The sequence below is a fragment of the Chlamydotis macqueenii genome, chromosome 1 (assembly GCF_036417535.1).
Source record: "Chlamydotis macqueenii isolate bChlMac1 chromosome 1, bChlMac1.mat, whole genome shotgun sequence".
In the NCBI taxonomy this organism is placed as follows: Eukaryota; Metazoa; Chordata; class Aves; order Otidiformes; family Otididae; genus Chlamydotis; species Chlamydotis macqueenii.
In genome coordinates, this window is record NC_141556.1 from 55,297,040 (window position 1) to 55,323,259 (window position 26,220).

Genomic DNA, 26,220 nt, shown 5'->3' on the forward strand with positions numbered 1-26,220 from the left:
AAGTTCAAAACCTGCCCAGATGATGTGCAGTCGGTGTCTCTTGCTGCTTTTGGTTTAAAACCCACTCAGGATACTAGTGCAAAGGAAAATTTTGGCTGTAAGCTTTGACTGCACATCTGCCTATCCAAGATCAGCTCCTGAGAGAAGCTATGGAAACATAAATGTTTGCAGACACCAACGTGATGCTGTAAGTGCAATGCTTTAGTGATTTACTCCTCGCTAAATGAGCAATTGAGGAACTCAAGGCAATTGGGGATAATGAATGCAAATTCTCCCAAACTGAAACAACGTTGCTGTTTGAGGATTCACCTCCTGCTTGAGCAAACACATCCAGACTGGTCTGATGTGCTTTAAAGGCCTCATCAACAAAATGACTTGAACTGTAACAATTAACAGTGCTTGTCCCAGCACAGAGAGAGACCCTCCATTCAAGCATAAAGGCCGAACAAACTCAGGGCAGGCCTGAAACCCTTCAAGCTTTCTGTCATCTCCCAACAGAGCTAAGTTAGCACCTGGACAAATGGGCCTTGCAAAGAGAGTCTTTTTTTTTCCCAGCTTGCTGTTGGTCTGAATAAACAAGGACTGCTGCTAGATAGCTGGCCATCAAGGACATGGGCTATCCCATGCTATCCCCCAAAACGTAAGTTGGGAGCCTGCATGATTCGTTCCAGACAAGCTCCTCCACAAAGGCACCACCCAACGATGTTCTCATTCACGATCTCAAATCCTCCCCTTTGGATACAATGCCATGAGCAGGGAGTGCCACAGCCCACGAGCAAGGGATATGAGCAGAAATGGGCAAAAAATCCAAGGTAGATAGGAGACAAGAATGATACAGGAGCAGCTGCAGGTCAGGACTGGTGCTTTGGCAGAGCTCCATATGGAGACAGGCCTGGGACAGTACAGGCAACTGCAGGGACAGCACAGGGTGGATTCAAAGAGCTGCAGAAAGGAAGGGCAGCAATGGAGCAATGCAAGACATGGGACCAATGTGTACTAGTCCCAGAGCAAGGGACTCAAGATACACATGCAGGTTTAAGAAAAGGGCAGCTCCAAATTACCATACACAGACCTGCCCCATAATCCCACCTAAGCTCATAGTACCAGCTCTGTCCAGCTCCCTCTCTCTTGTCAAGAGTATGTCTTAACAGACCCTCCATCCACTGCCCAAATATCCTCTTCTCTCTCCCCAAACACTTTTTCCCCCACTCACTTTTATTTTCCTTCATGAAGGTCCACATGTCTCTCTCCTCAGGGCTGTGGGCGAAGGAGCAGTTGCCCACATACTGGCATTTCCTGCCATTTTGTGCATGGATACACAACTGTTAAAAGACAGAGACCAAAATTTAGCATCTGCACAAACACCCCTTGCTGGAGGAGAAAATGGGTTCAAAAAACAAGCCAGGATATTAAATTGCACACAGGAGAGGCTGCAAACAGGACACTTCATATGTCATTAACTGATGCTTCTTTTCCTCAAGCTCCTGATGACATGAAAGGTAAAGACTTCCCTGTAAACATGCAGGCAGCTCAGTTTAACACCTGGCCTCTCTCTTGTTCCCATTTCCATAGGCGACTAGGTGCAGGTACACTTAGCGCTGGCCCTGGGGGAGACAACAGGGAGCAACCTGGATCGACCCAACTGTGTCTCCTGCTGGTCACGTTGCTGGTCCCCAAAGGTGACTCATTCTCCAGCCACCTCCAAGCAGGTGAAGAGTGGCCTTACAAGTTGCTCAGACCACACTAGCATGCACACAACTTTGCCTCACAGCTACCAACAGCATCATTGTCAGAGAAAATGAGAAGCTTTCCAAGCATCACTGTTTACTGATCATCCCTTCTTCCCCTGTCCTGCCACCAGAGGAGGAGAGCAGTGCAGAGACCAGCTGTCCCACACAAACTGGAGGGAAAAGACAATGCTGTTCCTCTCTGGCTGGGGCTGGGTGGGAGCTCAGGCAACGCACACGCTCGTATGGCAACTTGCCTTTGCTGCACGATCTGCGACTCACCTGCCGGCCTCATCTCCTACTGCAGCAGCTGTAAATAACTCTAGCTCCCTACTGCAGCTTCTAGCAACTGGTCGGCAACTGGAGAGTGCTCAAGGCCTCACGCGTGGCCTTGCGCCTGCCCACGGACTAAGGGGCAGCAGGTCCCACAGGGTAGGAGGGAGAGGAACTTTCTCCTTCCAGGGAGAAAGGAAAGGAGGGAAAGAGAAACTATCAATCGCCATAGTCGGGGCTGGGGTTAGAGGCTGGATACCTGTAGTTTTCCTCACAGCATGTGGCTTTTTAGCCGAGTTCTTAGTTTTGCTTTCAAAACACATAGTGAGCAAGTTTCACAATCTACAGCAGCACAGCCATAGCAAAGGCAGGGATAGATTTCTCCCAAGTGTCCCATCTCACTTCTCACCCACATTGAGAAACCCTGACCTAAGGGGAGATTTAAATCTCATTTCCAAACCGTGGGCCAGCCACTTCTTGAGCTGGTGACTGCATTAACAGCAACATCAGAAACTTGCACTTGTGTGTGGAGTGGTTTAAACGGGTGCTGCTCCTTTTTCTGCTCCACCCTTTTGCTGGATGTGTTTGAGATCTTGCTGCTGTCAGTCTGTCCTTGCCTCCCATCTCAGCCAACACGTGCCTACTTCTCTGCCAGGTCTACGCAGCCCTCAAAGCAGTACAGCATGCTGGGAGGGAAGGGGAAGGGGCACCTGGCCATGCCAGGCATGGGGCTTACATCATATTGCTGTGGGAAGTTGCGGATGGAAGGCAGTGGTCGGACAGACACCCACTTCTTCTTTGCTTTAGACATCACCAGCAGGACACGACGTTCCTTTGTCCAACTGAAGAAGAGAGAATAAATGAAGAGAGGCAAAAGAAAGAGCAGAACAAGGTTTTGTTTTCCTCAGAGACTCTTAAATACTGAGAGATGACCAGATCCTCCAATCCAGCTGGTCCCTGACAATATCTGGCTGCTCCTAGACATGCACATCTGTGGCAGAGAAGCCACAAGAAGGGTGTTGTGGGAGGATTTCTCCCTGCACTTATCACATATTTCCTGGGGTATCTCTTCTCATAAAGCCACAAAAGTCTCCCCCAAATCTCATATGGCATCACCATGGATTACTAAACAGCTGCATTCCACCCTTCGACACAGGCAGATCTTGTGCAATCATCAGATCCATGAAAAACATTTGGGAATATTTTCTGCTTGAATGGTGCAGCAGAAATGCAAGTCACTACAAGCACTGCCCTATGAACAGGTGCCTGGAAGTATTAATTCTCCTGCAGCACCAGCAAGCAATCACCAGGAGATACCCTGGGTAAACCCCCCAGCTCTATTCAGCAGCTGCACAACGAGGTGTTATCTTCCCTGTTCCAGGAAGTGATCCTCACCTTCTCACTTCCTCCAGTAACTGATGCTTCTCTCTCTTTTTCATCAAAAATTTGCAATAGGATGCTGGGCTTTGCCTTTGTGACTTGTGTTATGGGAAGTGAAGTCCTATAAACCCCTCCACCCTATCCTGCCAGGCTGCCTGGGTTGAGAGGTGCCACAGTTTCCGCAACCCAGTGGTGCCTTCCCAGCTGCTATTCCTCTTCTATCACCCCAAACATCCTCACGGGCCCCAAAGAACCAGGAGGTGCAAACAGACAAGATGTGTCAGAGAAGAGCAACCAAAGCAATGAAAGAGCCAAGGAAGCTCATTTAAAAGGAAGCAGAATACCTCAAATCATTGCTAACAGTGATCTGAGAGACATCCGCAAACAGCTAGGACTATAAACAAGTGCAGAGGAGAACTATCTTAGTTAGGAACCGGGAAAAAAGGGAATTGTGGGAGCTGGATTGCACACACCAGGAGTAACAGCACAATGTTGGCAGCAAATACAATAGAGAGCTGGAAACTGGAAAACAGCTATGTGCAGGGCTTGCTATAGCGACAAACACCCTGAGCAGCAAGAGGCTGCTAGGAAACCTTACAGCCTCTTCCAAAGAAGCCAAACGAAGCTTTGGGGAAGGTAAGAGGAGAAAATTCCTGCCCTTGAAGAGGGGTAGGGGAAAGAGAAGGTTGCATTGCTCACCAGTGGCGGGCTTTGGCACTACAGTACTTGAGGTCTTTATCTGGCTCCACCAGCTGTCCATTCCTCCAGCACTGGCCACACACAAATTTCATCTGGAGGTCAAAGGTGCTTGATGTGGGAGCCCGGGGAGAAGCCTGGGGAAGAGAACACAACCTCAGGCAAACACAGCCAAAATACATCCCCCAAACTGCCGCGGAGACTCTGGCAGCTCCCTGCATGCCTGCATGCCAGCAACAAGAGATTAAATCAGAGACAGCCCAGCTCTCCTTTGCCAGTGTTAGCTGCTGGCCTGTTGAGACACCAGACAGGAGCAAAACCACCTCTTGCTTCAGCATGATTTCCTGGGCCTTGACGTCTGGCCAAAAGCACAGCCAGCCTGGCAGCTTCAAGCACTGACCAGGCCTGGCTGTGAAACCCCTGCAGCATATCTCCGTGTACAGACAAGCTCTGCGAGACCTGCTCCAACACTTAATCGCCACTTTCCTGCAGGGAGGGCCATCCATGTCCCCCTTCATACCCATGGAGAGAGCTCAGTTGCACAGTTGAGAGAGTCCCCTCAGAAGGAAGCAAGGCCATGCACAGCAGAGGACCCACCACTCCTGCTTTTGGACCAAGAGGCTCATGTCACGTCTAGCATTTGACACGCTGAAGTAAGAGCTGGGTCCTCTTGTGAATACCCTTCAAAGTTATTTCTGGGCAGGCTTCCATCTCTCAGTTTTGCACTGGGTTTCACAGACAGTTAATCACAATCTCTTGACAGGGGTACAACCATCAATGCACATATTTCATATCTTCTCAGCCACTTCACTTCACTGGCTTTCTACCTATTGCCATAAGAAGGCTGTTTTGGGATTATGGCTAACAGAGTGTGGAGAAAAAAAAAAGAAGCCAGTCCCTTATCACTGCTGCCTTGTGTTTTCTGAGGAAATCTCTGAAAAGCCATTCACATTCTCTGTCACCACTGGAAGACACAAGGCTGGTGTCTCCAGTTCATTTCCAAACCAAAGAGCAAACCCAACTGGATGCCAGTGGCCCTGGGCACAGGAGTGTGTGAGGGTACACGAGAACACCCCGGTCATCGAGCCGTCCGTGAAGCACAAAGGTCATGTACCAGTAAAACAGCTCTCTGACTGCTAACCACATAAGCAGCCCATCCCAGCTGCCATACCTTGACTTCTAACCCTGAGCATCTAGTAATGAGCAGACAGGCAAACCACGTTCCCGAGAAGCAGGCTTCTGCCAGCAAATGATTAGAGGCAGCGTGGATCCTATATGCATCCCTTGGCAAACGGAAAACAGCAAGCGCAGGTGGTGCAGAATCAAGGGTCTCCTAGGAAATGCCACACGAGCTATCGACTACCGCTCCGCATCCTCCAGACCCAGTCTTCTGGAGAAGCAGAGCTGACATACAAAGGGTCCTCTATCACTGAGAAAAGCTGACCAGAGAGCTGACCTTTGCCTGTGCTGACTACAAGAGGCGATCACTGCTCTGGATGTCCCAGCAAAAGGACCCTTCCAGAGAACAATCGCCTCTCTTGAAAAGCAGTGGCAATTATGGCCTTACTCGCCTGCACAATGGCCTTTCTGGTGGCATCTTGCACGTGACTCGTTCATCTGTCAGCTTTCACCAGTGCTGGTGACCACCGAGAACACATCAAAGCGGCCAGCTGTGGGATGAGCAGGGTTGAGACCTGCAATATCACAGAAGGTAGTAACGTGCCTCCCCCTCAGCTGTGTGGCCTTTCAGCAGTTGTTTTAATCTCCACTTGGTCTCCAAAGCAAATTACGCTACAGCTTGCCACTAACCCACCAAACCTAGGCCTAAGATACCAAATTGGCACTGCAGGCATATTCCCTTTTATCAGCCCCACGCTATCTGCTATATAAATCCTCCAGGTGACAGACCTCTCAGCACAGCCAGGAAGCCTGGCTGAAATCTACTGACTCAGCAAAAACAAAAATTGAGTGGCTTCAGAAGGCACAACAGATCAGTGACAAAAAAAAAATGTTTCTCAGGTAATGGTGGTGATTACAGAAATTTGTAACCGAAAGAAGCCCCATACATTCCTTCATCGGAGTCATGCAAACTGTTGGTCAATCCAGTGGGCATGTACGCTCCCAGGGGATTAGGAGCCAAGCGAAAAATCAAAGCTGCTGCTATTGCTGCTACATGACTGTATTTGTAAAGGCAAGACACATACCTGGCAGGCTGCTGATAACCAACAGCGTGGAAATTAGGATCACATGAGACTCTAGAGGACGAAGCCAGGCAAAAGTGCCTCGGGCTGTGGCACCACCCTTTGCTATGAAGCCAGACAATATAGTGTTAGCTATGCACCATGGCAACCAAATAAATAAAAGTCTTTGGCACGACAGCTCTCCACTTCAGGCTTTGCAGAAAGCAACAGCCCCAGCACGGCCACTCATGTCTCCCAGCTTCAGGAACCCCTCTCGGCGATACCAAAATGCTCTCTGGGGGAGCCAGGTGCCGTGGGGGACTATATGAGAGCCCAAGTTCCCCAGCCACCTAACCAAGTGAACTGTACCTAGGTGCAAATACCCTTTATTAGAGACTTTCCTTTCCTCTCCATGCTTAAATTGCTAATTCTGAGGCCAGTTTTTATGGGAGTCCTGCAGCTGGCTAGTGAAGTAAAACAGAATAGCCCTCAAAAAACAGAAAAACAAAGGGCTAAAACCTCTCAATTCCCAGGGATACGATGGGAGTTGAGGACACTCAGTCACCTACAACAGTCTCTGCTGACTGCCTCTTCCATCTGCAGCCACTGGGTTTACTCCTACAGCAGCCTCCATGGGGCCAAATTTGTGGGGCCAAGTGCAAGATGCCTGGCAGGTGTTTAGCAAGCAGTGTATCTTCATCTTCCACTTCTTGCTATGTCTCCTGACCTGCATCATCACAGCGGCTGGGTCCCTGTATGCTTGCCTGCCTCTTTTCTCCACAACTGGATAGCCCCAGCCACTAACTGAATCCAACTGGCAGCTGTGACAAAACTGCAGCAAAATCCCCGGGAGCGACTTTGTTTCCGCTGACCAGAGAGCGCTGGGGTGAGTGTGGATCACATGGGTTGGTGGGAAGGAGGGGTCTGCTTTTACAGCACTCCTGGGAAGTTGTCTTTGCCAGGCAGCCAACTTCGAAAGCTGGAAGGACGCTGAGAAAACTCTGAATCACATTAGCCTGCTTGGATGGGAGAAAATAACGGCAAAAGTAAACATCTCTCAAAAGATACGTTAGTCCCATCCCCGGGGTCTTTGGCAGCAAGCCAGTGTCTCATCCCGGAGCACAGCCCTCTGACTGAGTACGTGCAGATGCCACAGCCACAGTTTGCTACTGCAAACAGACGCGTCTGACCGACTTGACTCTGTTTCCCTGCACAGTGCCAGTGCCAGGCTACCAATCCCTACAGACAACTGATGGTGCAGCTGCAAGGCACTTTCTGACCATACCAACAAGGCTGCTGCTTCGCCTCCGCGCAGACCAATGCCCTGGAAGGGTGGAGGGTGCAGTTCAGCGCTCTGACAGGCATTTTTGGGGCACAACCAGACTTAACCATTGGCCATCAGCCCTAACACTGCCCACAGGGCCAAGAAACTGTAGCTCTCTGCCCACCCCTTGACAGCTGATGTAGCAGGCGCTGGCATTTCTCTTTCTGATCCTCTGCCCCCTGCAAGCCCCAACAGCCAGAAACAAAACCCTGGCTCAGCATCCAGATCCCAGGTGCTTCAGAGGACATGGTACGACCATCCTCACTGAACAGCTTGTGCTTCCAACAGCAGCACCTCCAGACAAAGGTGAATTTGAAGCTGCAAGGCTTACAGGAGAAGAGCTCTCCATTTATCTTTTATTGTCCCCAGATTATGCACAGAGAATGGCAAGACAGAGCTTTCTGGAAAATGCAGGCAGATCCACAGCAGGGAGGACAGAACCAGACACTAGACTTCACTCTCCATGGGGCAGGGATTGCTGATATAAATCCAACTACTCCACAAACTGCTGCAAATTCACACTTAGTCTCCTCCACTGTGGAGATGCAGGCAGCTGCCTCTGTCCCCACATCAGGTGGAAAGAGAACATAGCCAGCTCTGTCTGCAGGGACCATTCAGATCATCCAGGCTCACTTCTCATATAATACAGGCTGTAGAAACTTGTCCTCTCAGCCTCCTAAGAGACTAGAACATATTCCTTAAGCAAGTTAGATGTCTTTGGGAACTAGGGGCCTTGGTTACCTTGGACTGCTGCTTTTCATTCCTCTCCCCCAACCATTTCAGACTACAACAGAAGAACAGGCTGCACAGGTATGTTGCTGAGCATCTCCTCAAAGATGACTCCATCTCAAGCAGCATAACCAGTCCATAGGTGGACACAGACCCCACTGCAAGCATCAGTACAGTCACCTGCATCCTTCCTGTTGGGCTAACCCATGCCCATCAGACCTGCTTTTCCCCAGCATTGGTGCTCTGTAGCCTTCAGAACACTTCTGCTGGCCTGTAACCTAGCCAAAAAAAAGCTGCTACACACCACGTGAGTGACTCAAATTCCTTTCCTACAAAACACCTCCTCCGCAGGGTGCTCACAGGCTGCACTCAGTACTGGTCTCTGCAGAGGGACTCTTGGGTGAGAGGTCCCAAATCAAGGTGAAGCACCCTTGCTCTGACACTAAGGCACACGCCAAGAGGTGGCAAGCTCAGACCTCCACAAGGGGAAAGAAAGCTGTCAAGTAGGAACAAGAAGGATTCACAACACTTTCCCCACGATTTTGCAGGGGAGAGAATTGCTCCTGCGCCTGAGAGCTTGCTAGGAGGCATGAAGCCTCTCACCTCATCAGATGTGTCTTCTCAAAGTAATTCAGGAACAAAAATCTCCCTGTTCTAATGGCAAAACTACTTTAGTTCAACCCCAGGGCTGGGCTGGGAATCTTCCTCACTGGGTGGGCTCTGCTCCTACACTACAGAACACTGCTTTGGGGAAAAAAAAAGGATCAGGCAGCGCCACCCATAGCCAACAAGTTGGAGGAAAGCAAACAAAGGGGTGCCCTTTGCATATAACACATTTCTCCAGGTAAAGCTCTTGGTCACACTGGAGGGTGCAGCCAGAGGCATCTTCTCCCACACTGAAAGACTGGTGGCACAAAGAGAGGCAAAGCTCACAGCCGCCACCTCCTGGCAAAGAGCCACGAAGATCTCTGTCCAGCCTCAACAGCACCTCAGCTGTAAGTTCCACCCACTCCTGCGTTTAGAGCAGTCCCGTGGGTCCCGAGTCCTTTCTTTGAGTCCTTCAAACTGCCAGTCTTCCCTTGGCCACTAAAGGGCAGTACTCTTTGTGGTCATGGTCTCCAAAGTCTTCAGATTTCACTTGCAAGGTGTCACAGGAAGCACCATTCTCTGCCAGTTCCCCTCCCTGCTCTGGGGGCTTCACCCCACCACTGAACAGAGCAGATACAATGCTGCAAAAGAAGGCACAAAGCTCATCACTAGCGCTGCAACCCGGAATGATCTCAGCTGTCTTCCTCCTCTCTGGCCAGCCTAGTCTGCCCAGGACATGTCAGGCATAGCAGTGGGAGGAAAAGAGGGAAAAAGTACCAGAACAGCTGGGAGCAAAACCAGGCTGCAAGCCCTAGATGCACCTTACTTACCATGCTGTTGGCTGGTTTGCTGGCATGTGCCTCCATCTGCTGCCAGTACTTCTTAGATTCCTGCACGATATCTTCGTGGGTCATTCCTGGGAACAAAAGGGGACAGGACTCAGCTACCCTGCTTCTGCCAACAGAAGAGAGGGAGGGAGGGAGGGGTTGCAGGACTTCCTGTGTTGGGGCTTATGAACATCTGTGTGGTTGAGAGCTCCCAACAGTCTCACTGGTAATGTCAGGACATGGGTTGTGAGGACACCTGACACCACCACAGAATGTGTTCAAGCACAGGCCAGGGTAGGAAGTTCCTCTCTCCAGCACTCCTGTTGAAGTCAGAAGAAAGGGGAAGAGTTTGGTCTCCTGAGCTCAGATGTGGCGTTCTGCTCAGGCTGTGTACAAAGGACCCAGATGCTGCTTCCAAGACGCTGGTTCTTGACTGGAGATTAAGACCTTGACGAAGGCTCTCCTTCAACACCATATCAACAGAACCTACTCAACATCCTGAAGACAATGCTTTGTTACTGTTCATCTATTGTATATTGCAGTTTTTGCCAGTAGCTTGGAAGATCACAGATATCCCAGAGACATCTAGCCATCTCAAAATCCCAGAAGTCTCACCCAAACCCTGTTGGGATTAATTAGCCTGTTACACACTTCAAGTGTGGGGGGGGTACCTATCAATCAACAGGCAAAGAGGAAAGTTGAAATTCAACACAAACACCAAGTGCATCCAAGGTAGCAAGGAAAGACCAACAGTGCAAAACCAAGGAACGGCTGCTAGTATGTAATCTGCAAGGAAAATCTGTGAGGTAATGCAACAACAGACAACAAGAAAAAGGGCTGATCAGATCTCATCTAAGGAATTAGCTCCCAACTCACCCAAGTGGTGAGGGAATAGCCCGTGCCAGCACCAACCAGCTAGAGGGACGCTACAATTCTCAGAGCACTAATCAGCAACAGAAAAGTATGCAAGAGTAGGAACTGTCTGGTCAATATGAGGACTCTGCTACAAAAAAAAAGTTGTGTTATTTAAGTGTTATAAAGACCCAAGATAGCTGCCAAAACAAATTGAAGCAAGTGTCTTACAGTGGCCAGCTAACTGCAATAAGTGGGGTGCTGAGGATGGCCTTGATGCAGCACCTCCAGCACAGGAAGGTTGCCAAACTGCTTGCTTTGCTTTTGCCTACAGCTTTTATTATTGAAGTGAGGTGTTCCCCAGGCATGCCACATGGACACGATCTTTGATCTAAGAGCCAACATGTTCCAAAATTTAAGGGCCAGCAAACACAAGTTTTCATCTCAGCTTAGGCTGTGTGTAACTTGGGTAGGTCACAGCATTCCTGACCTCAGTTTCCCCATCTGTGATTTCAGCTGTCCAGGTCTCTGCCAGGCAACAATGCTGCTGTTTGTACAGGGCTTGGAAAGGAGTAAAAGCATTCAGGAAACTTTACCATTCTTCAAGAAGATTTGCTCAGGCCTCCAAAATGGCAGTTGCTGCATAGCTGGTACTACTCTCAGATCAGAACTGTTCGTGGATTTTCTTCTTCTTAACCATTAATCCCAGAAGAAACTGTGTGGAGCTAGAAAAACTGCAACTCCCTCTTCTGTGTCCAAGTATTCCAGGGATGGACACAACGCTGATCCATACTTTGGGTACAAAAACTACAAAGCTGGGAAAACCACAGCAAAGATTTAATGTGCTGCACTGGATCTGGCAGAGAGAGGGCAAAAGCAACCTCCATCTTCTCCATTCTCCACTGTGATACTGGGAGTGCAGAACCAACAGAAGTAGTATATACTTGTCAGAAGACTGAATTTCAAATGAAATTCTTAGCAAGTGACTGCCTTCTTCCAGTCCCAGAAATATGAACTAACTCAACAATACAGTCTAGAAATGTGGTGGGTGGGGAAAAAAAACAACCCTCCCAAATATGAAAGGATGTTTTCCAATATACCAGCTCTCCAAAGCACAAACTGTCCTAAAGAGATGGCCAAAAGGCCCATGTGCTGATTAGTTATAACATTTCAGCATCTTTTGTAACATCATTAGTGAGGACAAAGACTCTGTGATTTCCACTGATGGAGGAAGACAGAGAGATACGACTCTGAAAAGCCACAGTGAACAAGAAAACTGTCCTGCCCATCCACATTTTCAGATATTGGGAACCTTTACTCCACTAATACAATTCTTTATCCCCATGAACAAAGCCACAAACTCTGTAAAAGCTCAAATGGCTGTGAAATGCAACAGCCCACTGGTTTCAAATGCAAGCTGCTATGAATGATGCCCCCTTCCTTTTCTTGTCGAGCAAATGGTGCTCAAATCAAACTCTCTGCTCCAAAGCTAAAGAATTCCCAGAGAATGGTGACAACTACCTTTCATCTGTTGTCTCCATAATAAGGGCTACACTTAAGAGAGGTAATAAACTACCACTTCAGGAAGGCAAACTCACAAGGAAACCAAGCTCTCCAGCTCTGCAGAAAAAAAAAACAAAATATGATGGCTCTCCCATTGTTGGAATAGATGGGAATAAGCACAAGGCTTACTGACCACCTCTGCAGCCAAACTCATGGCTTGTTTAATCTCCTCAGCTTCCCCTTTGGAAATCACTTTTTCAAGTAAAGAAGGCAAGAAGTAAAACTCAATCTAACCATTTCTTCTACAGGCTGAAGAAGAAGGAATAGGGAGGGAGGGAAGGAGGAAACTTTTTTTCTAAAAAAAATAACACCAACAAAAATAAACCAACCACAGGGTGGGGAAAAGAGCAAGGTGTTGAATATTAGAGTGCCCAGAGTACTTCGGGCAGTATCGTAAGCATGTACAGCATAAGCATGGTGGCCTAGGGCTCACAGGCAACGTCCTGTCTTAGAAACTCTGGTGTTGTAATTTTTTTAATTCCCTGTGGTTACAAGTAAGTGAGGCCAAACAGGAAGAACAAAAGACGGCATTTGCCACGGTGTGCTACTTGTTCATCACTGTTCCTCACGAACTAAGCCAAGGCCAAGGCCTGCACTGAACAACAGTGACAGGCACTTCAACAATAAATTAAAGAAGGTGTCTCCAACTGCACCAAAGAATGGTGAGAAACATCCGTAACTTGTTTCCTCTCAGGAGTACTCCCACTATCAGCCTGAGTCCTGCACTAAACAAGACCCCATGGTAAAAAAAGATGTAGGTAGCATAGTAGGTGGACCACCATCTACTCTGTTAACAGGAGAGCAGCAAGAGAAACCCTCCAACATGTCAGAGAGAGAGAGGGCACTGAAAGTGCCAAATGTGGCAATGTCATTACATGAGTGACCTGAATACAATTTCTGTAACAGCCTCTTCAGATGCAGGTCATCAAAGCCTTTTTGGGCAACACCAAGTATCTTGCCATTTCCCGCTGCTGGTGCATTTGTTTAGAGAAACTGGAGATGCACAGCCTTCCTTTACGTCAGTGCTTTGTCACTTGCACATGCTGCCTTCTCACTGCACCAGATGCTCACTCAAGGGCCCAACTGCTATTTAGGGTCTTGCATAGGATTTAAGCACCAACACATCTCTGGGGATTCAGCCCTACCTACATAATCATTTAAACTTATGTAGCTGGTCCCACAGGAAAGGCTTCCTGGTCTGCAAATTACAGTAGCACCTGTGAAGGACAAGGGCCAAATCACCTGACAGAACACCTTGACGCTCTTTTCTGTGTTTCTGAGGAGACAGAGTAAGTAAATGCACAAGTGAGCAACAACTTCTCAGTACTCCCAGATCACCTTCTTCCCCTCTCAACTGGCCCTGGACACACACTTGGAGGAACCTTGGGTGTACACATCACCAGCCCTGCACCAAGTCACGCTCACCTGAATATTGCTGCAGCAGCCAGACCTTGAGCTCGATGAAACTATGAGCGAAGTGGCAGCTGTCCTCGCGCAGGCAGCCGTAACGCACCTCATGTCGGCACACGTCAAACTGGAAGTGCTCCTGGAACTGGCGGATCTTGGAGTATTTCAGGGAGGTGGAACGCACGATGTGGACCAGACACCTGCAGCCAGGCCAGAGAAATATGAAGAACCAGAGGACAAATCTTCACCCCCTCCTCCTTACCTGTGATTTTCACACATTTGACTGGGGATGCAAAGGACACAGAAAATCAACTCTAGGAGAGGTAAATTGCCACTGGGAAAAACCAAACCCCTGCCCTCCCACTCTGTATCGACCCTAGGTAGGTATTTTCAACCTCCTCAGCCCATGGGTGATGCCCTGCTCAAGTTCAGAGATCAAACACATTTCAAAATACACAGCAAAGACACCAATTCCCCTGGCTCAGCAAGTCCCTAAGTCTCAAGTTGCCAGGAACCAGAAGGGGTTGTATTACTGTGTACTTGACATGTTTCTTATACTTGTTTTCCTAAACATTCATTACCAACCAGTCAGATGCAGGATCCTGAGCTAGAGGATCTTTGGTTTGACCTTTACATAAAGGCCAAACTGAAAGGCAAATTAAGTTAATGGAAAACTCAGGCTAACTCCAAAGGGCTTTGCTCATGCCTGAAATCCCTCAGCACCAGGAGCAAACACAGAGTGTGAAGCACACAGTGCTATTTATCGTGCTTTGAGCTGCCCTACGATTGGAACCCACAGGGAAGAAAAAAAGAAAGAGACCAGGGCCCCTGGAGTCAAACTGGCTGGACTTGTGAGAGATTGCTCCCATCAGCACAAAAAACATTCACTCACTTGTTGTCATGGAAACTGTGTTTGGCAGAAAGGTTGGAGCAGACAGATGGTGTGTCCTTGGTCCCTTTGCTGATAATCCGGGGTTTGCTGTCAAAGCAAATCTGAGAAGAGAAGAATTAGCATGCTGGGAAAATTTTAGAGAGAAGCGAATCAGAGCCACTTCACTTGGAAGGGGAAGAAGAACCAGAGCCAGCCTATTCTAATGTTGAAAGTTAGAAAAAGCCTGGTGAAAATGTTGTGGTAGGGTTTTAAAATAAAGCAAGAGAATTTTTGGAAAAACTTCCAGACAACATTTTTTGGCTTATTCTCAACAGTATTTTCCATTGTGGTTGGAAAAAATTTTGATCAAAGCCACATATTCTTTCCCAGTTAGCCAAAAGAGCAAGAACAGGCAGAAACGATGGGGAGAAATAAAAGAACATCCAGTTCACAGCAAAGAACATGTCGCTTTACATGTACCACTGCCAGCGTGGGGATCTCTCTGCTGCACAACATCAAGACGGTAAAAGCCAATCCTTAACTGACTGACTCAGTTGGCTCAGCATGGACATCATGTGGGAATTTGTTGCATTACAGGGTTCTGGTTTCTAAAGTAGCTGGGGCTAAATTACAACTCAAAGCAACAACTCAAGACAGAGGAAGAGACAGGAGGTCTCATGAGATTGTGTGCCCCTGGTTCAGCTGCAGGGCTAAGGAGGAAAACCACCTCTCAGTTCTCCTACGCAGCTGCATCCACCACTCACCCCCCTTCTGGGAGGAGGGCACTGTCTGGACATATCAATGGTCCAGATATATACTGAGGAGATGACGAAGGGTGCCTGCTCCCTCCCACTAGCTCTGTACCTCACAGAGGAAGGTGAAGATGCCCTGGTGTTCCTTGAGGAGCTTGGCAATGGTGAGGCTGCTCTGCTTGATCCCACCTAGCGGGTCAAAGAGGAGGTCACGGTTGAGGGTCCCCTTCCTCTCCTCCGTCCACACGTCGATCTCTTCCTGGTGGTACGCGAAGGTGCAGTTATCCCCGTACTTACAGTCCTGCTTGTTAAGCATATCTACAAAGCAACAAACAGCACACACCACCACACAGGGAGGGCGGCCCAGTCAGAAACTAAACTTTCTCTTGTCTCCTCCCACTGCCCACACCTCACAAGGAGCTGAAAGCAAGAAAACACAGAGTTAAAGAAAAAAAAAAAGACATCTCCCCCCAAGTTTGTCTACACCAAGACATTCACGAAAGTTAACGCAAACTACTGAATGGTTAAATCTCAAGTAATGCCATTGATTGTGGAAATTGTCTCAAAATGGAGGCCTGCTTTAATTCAGTGCCTGGCCAGGGAAAGACCACAATTTAACCAACCCCTTTTAAAGCCAATCCAGAATAAGTTCTTCTAGCTGCCCAGGAATACAGGGCTCTGTTATGGTGGCTCTTGCAATCTCCCCACCTCATGAGGTACTTTGTAATGACACTGCCTCAGTGATCAGTCCGGTCACATTGCCTGCAAGTACAGAGGGATGAGCTGAAGCAATGAAGCAGGCAGAGAGAGCTTTTCCCTAGGGAGAACCAAAGCCGTGCCATGGGGCTGCTGGGTGCAGTGAGACTAACGCAGGCACAAGTACAAGAGGCAGGTTCTCAGCAAAGCCCACGTCAACAGGGCAGCTCTGAGTGCTTGGCTGTGCAGAGCACCTCACTACGCCTTTGCAGTTCTTCTGCTCCACCACTTCAAGAGCTGCCTGCTCTCCACAGCGTAGGAGCTCATTGCCTTTCACTGCACAGAGCCTCCCAGTTCATGGGCTACTGATAGGACAGGAAGACCCCAAAGACAGCATGTGATACCAACTGGAAATCCCCTCCCAACCTCCCCTGGCATGCACCATATAGCCCCTTCCCAGCCACCAACAGCCCTATTCCCTCCAGATCACCTTTGCACAGGTAATAGGATCCTACAAAGTTGGTTTTGGTTGGGCGAGGACGGATCCTCTTCCAGGTCTTGTCTTCCGAGTTCTTCAGCCTGCCCAGCAGGATGTCCCGCTTGCACTTGTGCTCCAAGCCTTCTCGATAGGTGTAATCACCAGCCTTGGGCCCTGCAGGAGACAAGCACCCCATTAGCCTGGGGAAAGGCAAACCCTAGCCCAGACCAGCGCTCTGGGCAGCAGAGCAAAAGCATCACCTGTTTTGGGGTAGCAAATATGACAGGCTTGTTTGAAGACATGAGTAGATGCCAAGGGGTTCTTCACCAGCAGGGCTGTGTTGGGCATTACCGGTTCCGGCTGGGACAGCAGGTGCTCAGTGACCTTGGGCACAGCTGGGTGACTCACTCCACTAAGGCTGACCTGAACAAAAGCACACATCCGTCTCTTTCCAGCTCTGCAACCACACGGGTAAGAAACCTCTCTAATCCCCTGCCCCGTTCCAGTCTCTGAAAAACCTTTCTCATTTTCTCTCTCATCAAAATGTTCACATCTGATATGATACTTCCAAAAGAGCTGCACACAACTTTTTCATAGGCAAAAACCAGTGGGGTATGTGCACTTTAAAGATGGGCCTCTCTCTCTCTTGGTAAGGGACTTCAGTTTTCTGTCATGAGCCACAGAAGAAAATGCCCCCCTCGCTCCTTCTCATTCCTTCCATCACAACCAATTCTGCATTTGGAGACTCTCAAATCAACCCTATCCCAACCTAGGAATAAAAAACCCACTTATCAATGAGTCTTCAGGGAGCAGATTAATCTGAGGACAGAGACTTTGCTCCACATTGATGTTAACAGGGCTAGCAGATGACAGGAACTTCAGAATAATTCTTGTTCCAAGCTTTTTCTCCAAGACTGGAGACACGGGACAGAGGCAGAACAGTGTATCTGGAAAAGCCTTCTAACAGGGGCAGAGAGGAGCAAAGAACCTCAGTAGTTTCAAGACAAAGTTGGCTTATTCTGCCCCATCTTTCGGTGTTACGTGGCCACCACATATATTGGGACACTGGCCTCCAAGATACCCTGCTCACCCTACAACCTAGGTCACACCATGTTCACCTCAGCAATACGCAGAGTTGCAGACAAAAATGAAGATGGAACAAACATCTTCTTACTGACTGTGGGGAAATCTTTACCTGCCTTGCCACAGCATGGGAGGCAACACTCACTGGGGCAGGTTAAGAAGAGGGACCCAGATTTGGGCCATCAGCACGGGAGAGCAGCTCACTCACCACGGGGGATGGTTTTTGGTTGCCAGGTGGGTGTCGCAGCTCCTGAGGGCTAGCTTCTTCTGGCAAAGGAAGAGGAAAAAAGCCCCACAAAACAAAAACAATCATTTCACTTTCACAGGCAGTTCTGCTCACAAAAAGACAAACAAATGCTTATGAAATCCATTTGCTTTATTTATTTCATAACATTTGAATACTTTTTCTCTAAACCACCTGTTCAAGTCTTGGAAAAACTCCAGGAAAGGCCTTCTTGTCCCCAAAACCCTACTGAACCCAACTCTGTGCTGCTAAGTGCTAGCATTCCCAAAGTGGCAACTCCAAGGTAGCCCAACACTGAGGTGAATCTGAGTGCTGAAGTGCTGACTGGCCAATCTCTGCTCTTCTCAAAACACTTTTGCTGACAACAATGCAATAGTGGGGACAAGTTAGCCAAGAAGAAGCCTGCCTTCCCTTTGCCCACCATCCTTCACAGCTTTGCTTCTTGCGACATGAGAGTGCAGTGCTCCATGCAACAGGACACTCACTGCCTTGAATCCAGAGATGGGACAGATCCATCTTGGCCTCTACCATTCTGCCCAGTGCAACAGGTCCTACATAATCTAAAACACTCACCAGGATTTTGCTAATTTGGTCCAAAATATCAAAGAGTCATTGGGGAGGGTGGAGGAATCATGTTACAGTCTAGCAAACTGAGCCAAGGGAGGTGTCCTGGATGTCAAGCCAGGTTTAAATCTCATTGCTCATCATTATACACCTTTGTGTTCCTTTCTCCTCTTGACATTTCACATCACGCACATATTGGTTATCTGGGATTACACATCTATAGCCTTTCTCATTACTTCTGAGCTAGATCTACTCAGCTGCTCTGTCCAAGACAACTCCCTGCCCTCTTCTACATTTATGCTCCTGTTCTGCAGCACCAGCAGACAGAGCTATATCACAGATGACCTCAGCACTGAAGGAAATAATTTTGGCATGCATTCACAGGTAAGGCAGCATAAAACTCCATCAGCCCCACACCTACCAACAGCAAAGGAATCCAAGGCATCCAGCGACCCTCTGCTTGTCCCAAAGGAATCCAGGGCATCCAGCCGTGAGTCTGTGTAGGGGAGCAGATCCAGGGAATCCAGCGAATCTAAGGTGGAGCTGCCACTTCCTCCTGGTGGGGCCTCAAAGGCATCCAGGACAGAGGAGGAGAGCTGCTTGGTGGGATCCATCACCAGGCCGAAGGAGGCAGGTGGCAGCGGGGTGGAGACAGGGATGCTGGCTGTCACGACAGGGGGCAGGAGTGGAGTTCCCCCCGGAAACACAGGGATCAGCTGGGGCATCTCTGTTGGCAGGTTGGTAGGAATGGTGCCCTGGACCAGAGACTTTGGGGAATCAAGAAAGGGAGCATAAACAGCACATTAGGAATGAGGAGCAGAGAATAAGTGAACACAGAGAGCAACAGGCTCCCACTTAAATGTGTGCTGTATTATCTGAAGCAAAAGGGTACCCAGCAGCTCTATTTGCATGCAGACTTCCCACAGACCTTCCAATCTACCTACACCACACACAGTCTGGAGCGAGGTCCCTGAGGAGATGTTGGGCTACCTGAGCTCATCAATCTCTAAGGCAGAGCCCTGTGCTGGGCACTTAAAGCGGCTCAGGTCACGAAACAATGCAGCTGAGTACGCACAGCACCAAGGTCAGGATAACGACCATTACTTGTTGCACCTCTCATCAGAGCTTTTGGCTCAAGAGGCGTCCTGCATGAATATTATACCGCTTCCTGAACAAAGTTGGCTTGCAGAATATCATCAACGCTGGCAACTAAAATCCAACATAAGTATGAATACAGATTGTCTCTGCAGCTCCCAGACCTATTCAAAGAGCTTAAGCTGAACGCAGCCTGCACAAAATACAAGGAGATCAAAGCATGCCCACTGTATAAAATACATCCATCATTCCTGCTTCAGCACGCTCATTTCTACCCTCAGGCCTGCTTCAAGTCCATGGGCACCGGAGGCTAGGGGGAAGTTGATGGCAGGGGAAGGATATCTTGGGTACTTTTGAGGGGCAGTTCCATGAAGTTGTACACAGTAAAGCACTCTTGGAGTTGGGCTCTTCAGATACTCACAAGCCGATTGCAGAAATAAAGGAAGGAATGAATGAGTTTTGACAGAGGAAGAGCTAGGAGGAAAGAGTGACAGAAAGAGAGAGAGAGGCAGCACACATAGCCACATGCTCTGAGGACCTATTTGGAACAAGAAGCAGGGGACCCATGCAGAGCCCACTCTTACTAGAGAGTATGGTGATCCTTCGGCGAGGGAGTCCAGGAGGGAGTCCAGTTCTTCCCCAATGATGTCCCCATCTGTGAAGTCCTCCACGCTTTCAGGCACTGGCAGGGACACACAGTCTGGAGATGTGAGCAAGCTGGCAGCAGGTAGAGAGGTAGGCAAGCCCTTTGCATCCGAGTCAGAGGGCAAAGGGGCCAGCCCCTCGCTCCCAGGGATGGAGGTGGCCACAGGAGCTGGGAGGCACTGGAGGTCCATAGAGCAGTCTGTGAGAAGGGAGAAACAGAGCCAGTCACCCAGGAGAGCCTCTTGCAGGGGGCAAGCAGAGCACAGCCTGGCAAAAACAGTATTGTACAACTCCATCAAATCATAAAACCCAAGTATGCCATTTTTCTGAGAGGAGGGGCTCTGGTCTGAAGAGTTCTTGCCATTTCATTTTTGTTCCCAGTCTCCAATGGTTCATCTATAGCTGAAATATGCTCTAAGGGCCAGTGCCCAGACTGACCATCAGGATTTGGCAAATGTGCAGAAATCACGAACAACAAAAAAACTTGTGGCTGAGCAGCTACTGAATTCACTGTAGCCAGAACTAGAGGTCAGGGACACATAACCCAATTTCTCTATAACCCACCACCTAGTGTTTTCTTTAATGTTCCTCACTAATACATTTGGCATAGATCACTGCCTTCTCTACTCCTTGAAGCTTCAATATCCCAGCTGAAAGCTTGCTTACTCACACACCCTTTCTAAAACATCAGGCATCCTAAACAGCACAAGATAAAAAACACAAAGTCCTGCTGGGAAGAAAGTCAGAGATTAGGTGCTCATACCAGGTTCTGCTAACAATGTGTCCCCCAAAAACACCATCAGACTCACTCAGTTGTCTTTACCCAAGTAAATTCCCTGCTCTTGAGTGCTTCCTGGTGTCTGCAGGTGGGAGGTTGCTGCCCACACTCCCCTTCAACACCTCAACAACAAATATCCCCTTGGGAAATTGTGTGAGCCAGGGTTGGGGCAGGAGAGAGGCAGTGATTTTCCCTACAGCTTCCTCGCCTCTCCAGAACATTACTGAAAAGGCAAGGCATTCCCATCATGCAATATAAATCTCTGTTAAGTGAAGTTAACATTACAAGCACATATTCTTCACATAAGAGCATTTTATTCTCAAAAAAATTAAAGGTTAAAAAAAAAAAAGGTTTAAATGTTAGAATTCTGGGAAATGCAGCATTACATTTGCAGTTCTCAAACCAAGCACCCAAACTACCTTAATTCTGCCCCTGTGCAGATGTCCTGGAATAAAAGAAAAGAAATGAGACAAAGATGCTACCTTCTCCATCCATGTAGCAGTGACTGCACTGTAGCTACAATGGGCTAAGGCTATAAGCAAGGCAAAATTTGGAAGGAGAAATGACAGCTTTTATTAGAAAGACTGATAAGAACAGGAAAGAAACTAGACAAGCTTCTGAGGCACAAATCTTGTTCCAGCAAGAGATGCTGCATCCTGTCTGTACAAGCTCTGCTCACTCAGCCTCCACAATAACTCAGCCACCCCTTCCTAACTGGGACCAAGTGAGTGAGCCACGTTGCTATCCTCTGCACTGCACGTTCACTGCCCAAGGACGGTGCTGATGCCATCTAAGAAGGATGGAGCTCAACAGATCAGCAATTCCTGCAAACCCCCAAGTCCTGAACAAAACAACTGCAGAACTGACACATACACAGGCCCCCTTATCTTTAACCCCACCAGGACCACACCACCACCCCCGGCAACCTTTCCTCCGGCATTTGTTGTGAGTCGTCCATGCGGATGGACCACAGCTGAGGTCACTCTGCAAGGCATCAGAGGCCGCACCCTGACAAAAGGCAGGGAAAGCAGGGGGAAACAGCAAGGGACAGACACAGGTCCCTCTCCACAACCTCACGCATGCGATAAAAGGAAAGCGCATGTTGTACCTTACAGGATCCAACAGGTTTTCAGTGCTGCAGCTGGACATACCTCCCCACAGGCAGCGGCTCAAAGGAAGGCTGTAAATGTCCTTAGTTTTGCAGCTGCTCCTCACATCAGGCTCAGCTCCAACCCTGTGCCCCCTTTGCGATGACTTCTCTCAGCTCACCTCCCTTTGGCGCCAGCCCCCCCGCCGCGCTTGGGAGCCAGTCATCCAGCCTCCCTTGGTGCCGGTCTCATCGCTGGTAGCTCGGCCAGATTCCCCTCAGTATAAAGGGACGGCTTGTGCCTTCCTGTTTCTCAGATGTTTAAATCTGGACTACTGTCAAGATCCCTTCAGGGGCCAACAAGAAGTTCAGGACTGGCTGGAAGGGACAAGGACACTTGCAGGGGGGAACAAAAGGGTTCACAACGACAGGGCCCCAAAGGATCCAGAAGTTCAGACCTTCTCTGAGGAATGACCAAGGCCCTCTGGTTCTCACTCAGAATGGGAAGCAGAGGAAAGAAGCCCTCACACACCTTAAGAGGTCTAAAATCCTGAAAAGCTGAATGCATGACCAAAAGGCAGGGAACAATTTGGGACCCCCACAGCTCAGTGCACATGAAGAGTGACGAGAAGAGCAGGGACCAACAGGTTCCACTACTTACAAGGGGCAGCAGGGAGATGTCTGCTCCCCTCTCCATGACCACCCAAATCCTATCATTCCTTCAGCCACTTCCTCCCATTCCCCTCTGTCCAATCTTTTTCCCTTGTCCCTCCTTTCCCATTCCTGCTTTTCACAGGACACCCCATCTGCTGACCTCACTCACCAGCCACCACACCCACATTTATGTACTCTCCTTCCAAAAAGCTTATGCACCTCCTGCATTCACCTAATGTTTGCTCTTTCTTAAAAAAATATGCCAGCCTTCTTTGACGAGCAGATCACAGACACACACTGCCACCGCCATGACACTAAGCCCCACTTATTATTGTTATTAAAAGCTCAAGGAGAGTCTTGTCCATCTGCTCCCTTGAACCAAGTCTCTCATACCATGCCCCACATCTGGTAGCTTCTCTGGCCATGCACCTGCCTGTCCCAGAGGAGCAAGTACAATCTTTTTAAAAGCCCCGTTTCTTGCTCCACTTCCTGAAACAGCAGTGGTTGCCTAGTCCCTTAGCTGGCCAAAGGCCACACTGAGCCAGAGCTGAGCCATGATTTGTGCAGGATAGGGCTGAGTTAATCAGACAATTTCAAGTAGAGCACGGGGAAAGGGGCTTCAGGAGTTTGCAGCTTAAAAACAAACAAAAATAAAACAACAACAACAACAACAACAACAAAAAAAAACCCTTGCTAAAAAAGCTTTGAATCTGAAACTCTTGATGTACCTAGCACCCACAGCCCTCCTGGTGGCACACCACTCTGAGGGCAATGGGATAACATGTAATTTCAGTGCTTTGGAAAAGATTTCCTAGCAGTAAAGGTTCTCTCTGCTTGAACTGCGGCAAAGGTGGCATGCTGGTCTTGCACCAAATCCCGGTTAGATAAAGAGCTCACTGGATGCAATCACTCTTTACTCTGCAGTAGGAGTCAAGTTCATTTTAGCACAGCAAGATAATGTGAAAAGCTCTCCTTAACTCAGAGAACTGGGTCTCACAATTACTCGTAGCATTCAGTTACTGAACTTGCATTCAACAGACAACTGACATGTTTTCCAAAGCACCCCTGAAATAATGAAATTAGTTTCTTTCTATAGAAAGGGCAATTGCTACTTGCAGCGGTAAGTCTTCACACTTACCTTCACTCACACAGCTACCTTCCAAAGGAACAAAGACTGATGTGCTCAGAGGCACAAGTTCAATGCTCCAGCACACAACAAAGGGAAAGCACGTAGCAAGCCTTTCTACAGGGGCAGGGTTAAGGTCACTTGTTTCAGAGCATGAGAAAAGAAACCCCAAAGCTCTCCTTCTGCTCCTCCTGGGTGCCTAACCCTGAACACAGCTCTTCTGGGGTGCCTCCCAGCTCCCTTTGTTTTCATTTCCTCCACCTCAACGTCTTGGAGGACCATACGCGCTCAGAACACAAACAGCCGCCTACAACCTTAACTTCACTTCATCTGGACTGTTTTGGCTGGGAGCAGAGTTTCAGAAGCTTTGCCAAGCCCAGCTTTAAGAAAGCACAACTGGAGAGAGCTGTGTACCTCAGCAGACACTTTTAATTCCCAGACATCTCTTTCACTGGGCCTGGACAAAAAGCTTTTCTGCAGGAAAAACACTCCTGCTTCCCACCACCTTTTCCTCCTCCTAGTTACCAAAGCCAAGAGTGCGCAGAAGAGATGCAAATGAAGATGATGAACCTCTCACGGTCAGATACCTTACCGAAGCCAGAAAAATCAGAGGAGAGAGATGTCTTTACCTGTTTCGATGTCATCTATTGAACCCAATCCATTGGAAGTGGTCTGCAAAGAGGATGTAGAAAAGGGGAGAAAAAAATATCATCACAAATTCATCTTTAAAAAGATATTCACACTTCACAGATGAGATCCTTTACTACTACTAAATGCATCTGGCACTTTCTTTTCCTTTATGGCCTTTTTCAGTGCAAAAGTAGTAAAACCAATGCACTTTAAGAGGCTGCTAATCCAAGAGCCTATTCATTTTTGCCTCCAGCAGTGGACAAACCCTATAGCTGCAAAGGAATACTAGCCCTGCACAATATCCAGCCATGTGAGCAAATCTGAACACAGAACAGGGTTTTTCACGTGTGGACGAGACCGCTGTGACCCAAGTCCCAGGACACATCAATCAGTCAGCCCCATACAGTGCGAGATCTGATTAGCCTGATCTTACATAATGTTCCTTTTCTTTGTTCACATATTTTGCAATCTAACAACCACAAACTTTTACAGCAAACTCAAAACAGGAAAAGGTTTCCGCCAAGACAACTGCCGACTGACTTGGAGCTCCAGGCAAGGAATAATATGAGCCCATCTTTTACATAAACATGAACAGAGTTAAGTATGTGTGATTTCAGCTTAAACTTAAAAAGGCACAAGTGAAGCATTATTCTTGAGATACTGTATCTACTGCAATAGTTCTTGCAACCTGTAGTTTTTGCACTATTTTAATTTCTAGCTAAAGGAAAGATTTTCAAATGAAAAACTAGGCACAACTATTAAAGAAAGCTGACTGGCTCTCCTAGAAAGATGTGAAGTCAAGTCCCTGAACAGTGGGAGGTAAACAAAGTCTTCAGTATCCCATTCTGTTGTACAAAATGACAGGTTTTACAGGTTTATACTTTGTTTCCTTTAAGGAGTAGTGTGAAGTATCAAATAGCCTGTAAAAACAGCAAATGTTTGGGTTTTTTTTTGACCAGTGGTGGAACAAGGAAATCAGCAATTTCTTACATTTTAGCCTAGTATTTGTACAGTGCCCTGCCCAAGCTGAATCTCCTAGGTGACAGGACAATACAAAGAATACATAAACGGTGTAAGTACCTTGCTCTGTAATCACATGATTTAATTTTGTGTGTTTCTTCAGTAGTTGCACTTTCTGACTTTTACTCAGCGTTGCCCTAACTATCTAAAAACTTGAAAACAGAAACTTATTTAAAATGCAAGAGAAAGCAAACATTTACAATAGCTAAGAAAAATAACCATATTCAGGGATCTAATTACTGACATAAAAAATGCTGTCACTAGAAATATTTTCAAATAAATTAATTTCCTTGGCAATATTCCTTACAAGTGGAAAACAATAATTAATACATTTAAATCCTAAAAGACAGTTATAAATTTGCATGTAAATAAAACCGTGAAGTATTCTAGTAGCACAATCTATGAATGGTAAGAATCACAGGATGCAAACTCTACCTGGTTTGGCAAAGTGATTGACGTGCCATTACTGAGTAGAGAGAACGTTTCCAATTCCTGCTGCAAGGAAGAGAGAGGTCTTAGAACAGAGACAGCCCAAGAATGCTTGGAAACTAAGTAAAGCTGGGTTACCTGTACGGTTTCCTTCCAGGCACTGCCCGTAAATAAAAGCCATTCCAAAAGGCATACCACTGTGACACAAGGCTACAGTTTTTCGAACACCCAAAGGGCTATGTATTTGTTCTGGACACCTCAGTGCAAAACACGCAACATCCAACACTCAATCAAGAAGTGAAAATCTTCCCTGAGGAACAGAAGTCCTTTTTTGTTAAAAAATTACTACTTTGGGAAGGCATTACAGCACTGGAATGAAAGCTGGAAGTCACCACAGGAGATAGCAAGGTGTTATAAAAATATCAATCATTAAATTTCAAAGAATACAAAGCATTTGGGAGTTTTTAATTTTTATTTTTCTAATATATAGGTGGTTTAAGCCCATCACAGCTGAGTAACATG

General features: G+C 47.8%; 1 protein-coding gene across 5 annotated transcripts in view; it reads right to left on the reverse strand.

Moving 5' to 3' along the window:
* The window catches only part of ZC3H7B (zinc finger CCCH-type containing 7B), a 47,423-nt gene that overhangs the window by 6,227 nt on the left and 14,976 nt on the right, over positions 1-26,220 (reverse strand). For 2 of the 5 annotated variants that reach the window (XM_086752192.1, XM_086752200.1), the window contains 14 exons: positions 25,705-25,764; positions 24,249-24,291; positions 19,914-20,173; positions 18,656-19,001; positions 17,635-17,693; positions 16,604-16,766; positions 16,356-16,517; positions 15,282-15,487; positions 14,439-14,539; positions 13,565-13,746; positions 9,728-9,813; positions 4,080-4,213; positions 2,737-2,842; positions 1,214-1,322 (listed from right to left, as the gene is read on the reverse strand). In XM_086752192.1, coding sequence (XP_086608318.1) covers positions 1,214-1,322; positions 2,737-2,842; positions 4,080-4,213; positions 9,728-9,813; positions 13,565-13,746; positions 14,439-14,539; positions 15,282-15,487; positions 16,356-16,517; positions 16,604-16,766; positions 17,635-17,693; positions 18,656-19,001; positions 19,914-20,173; positions 24,249-24,291; positions 25,705-25,764 — 2,017 coding nt within the window. The remainder of the gene's footprint in view (positions 1-1,213; positions 1,323-2,736; positions 2,843-4,079; positions 4,214-9,727; positions 9,814-13,564; positions 13,747-14,438; positions 14,540-15,281; positions 15,488-16,355; positions 16,518-16,603; positions 16,767-17,634; positions 17,694-18,655; positions 19,002-19,913; positions 20,174-24,248; positions 24,292-25,704; positions 25,765-26,220) is intronic. The other 3 variants (XM_086752223.1, XM_086752217.1, XM_086752209.1) reach the window with 3 other exon arrangements.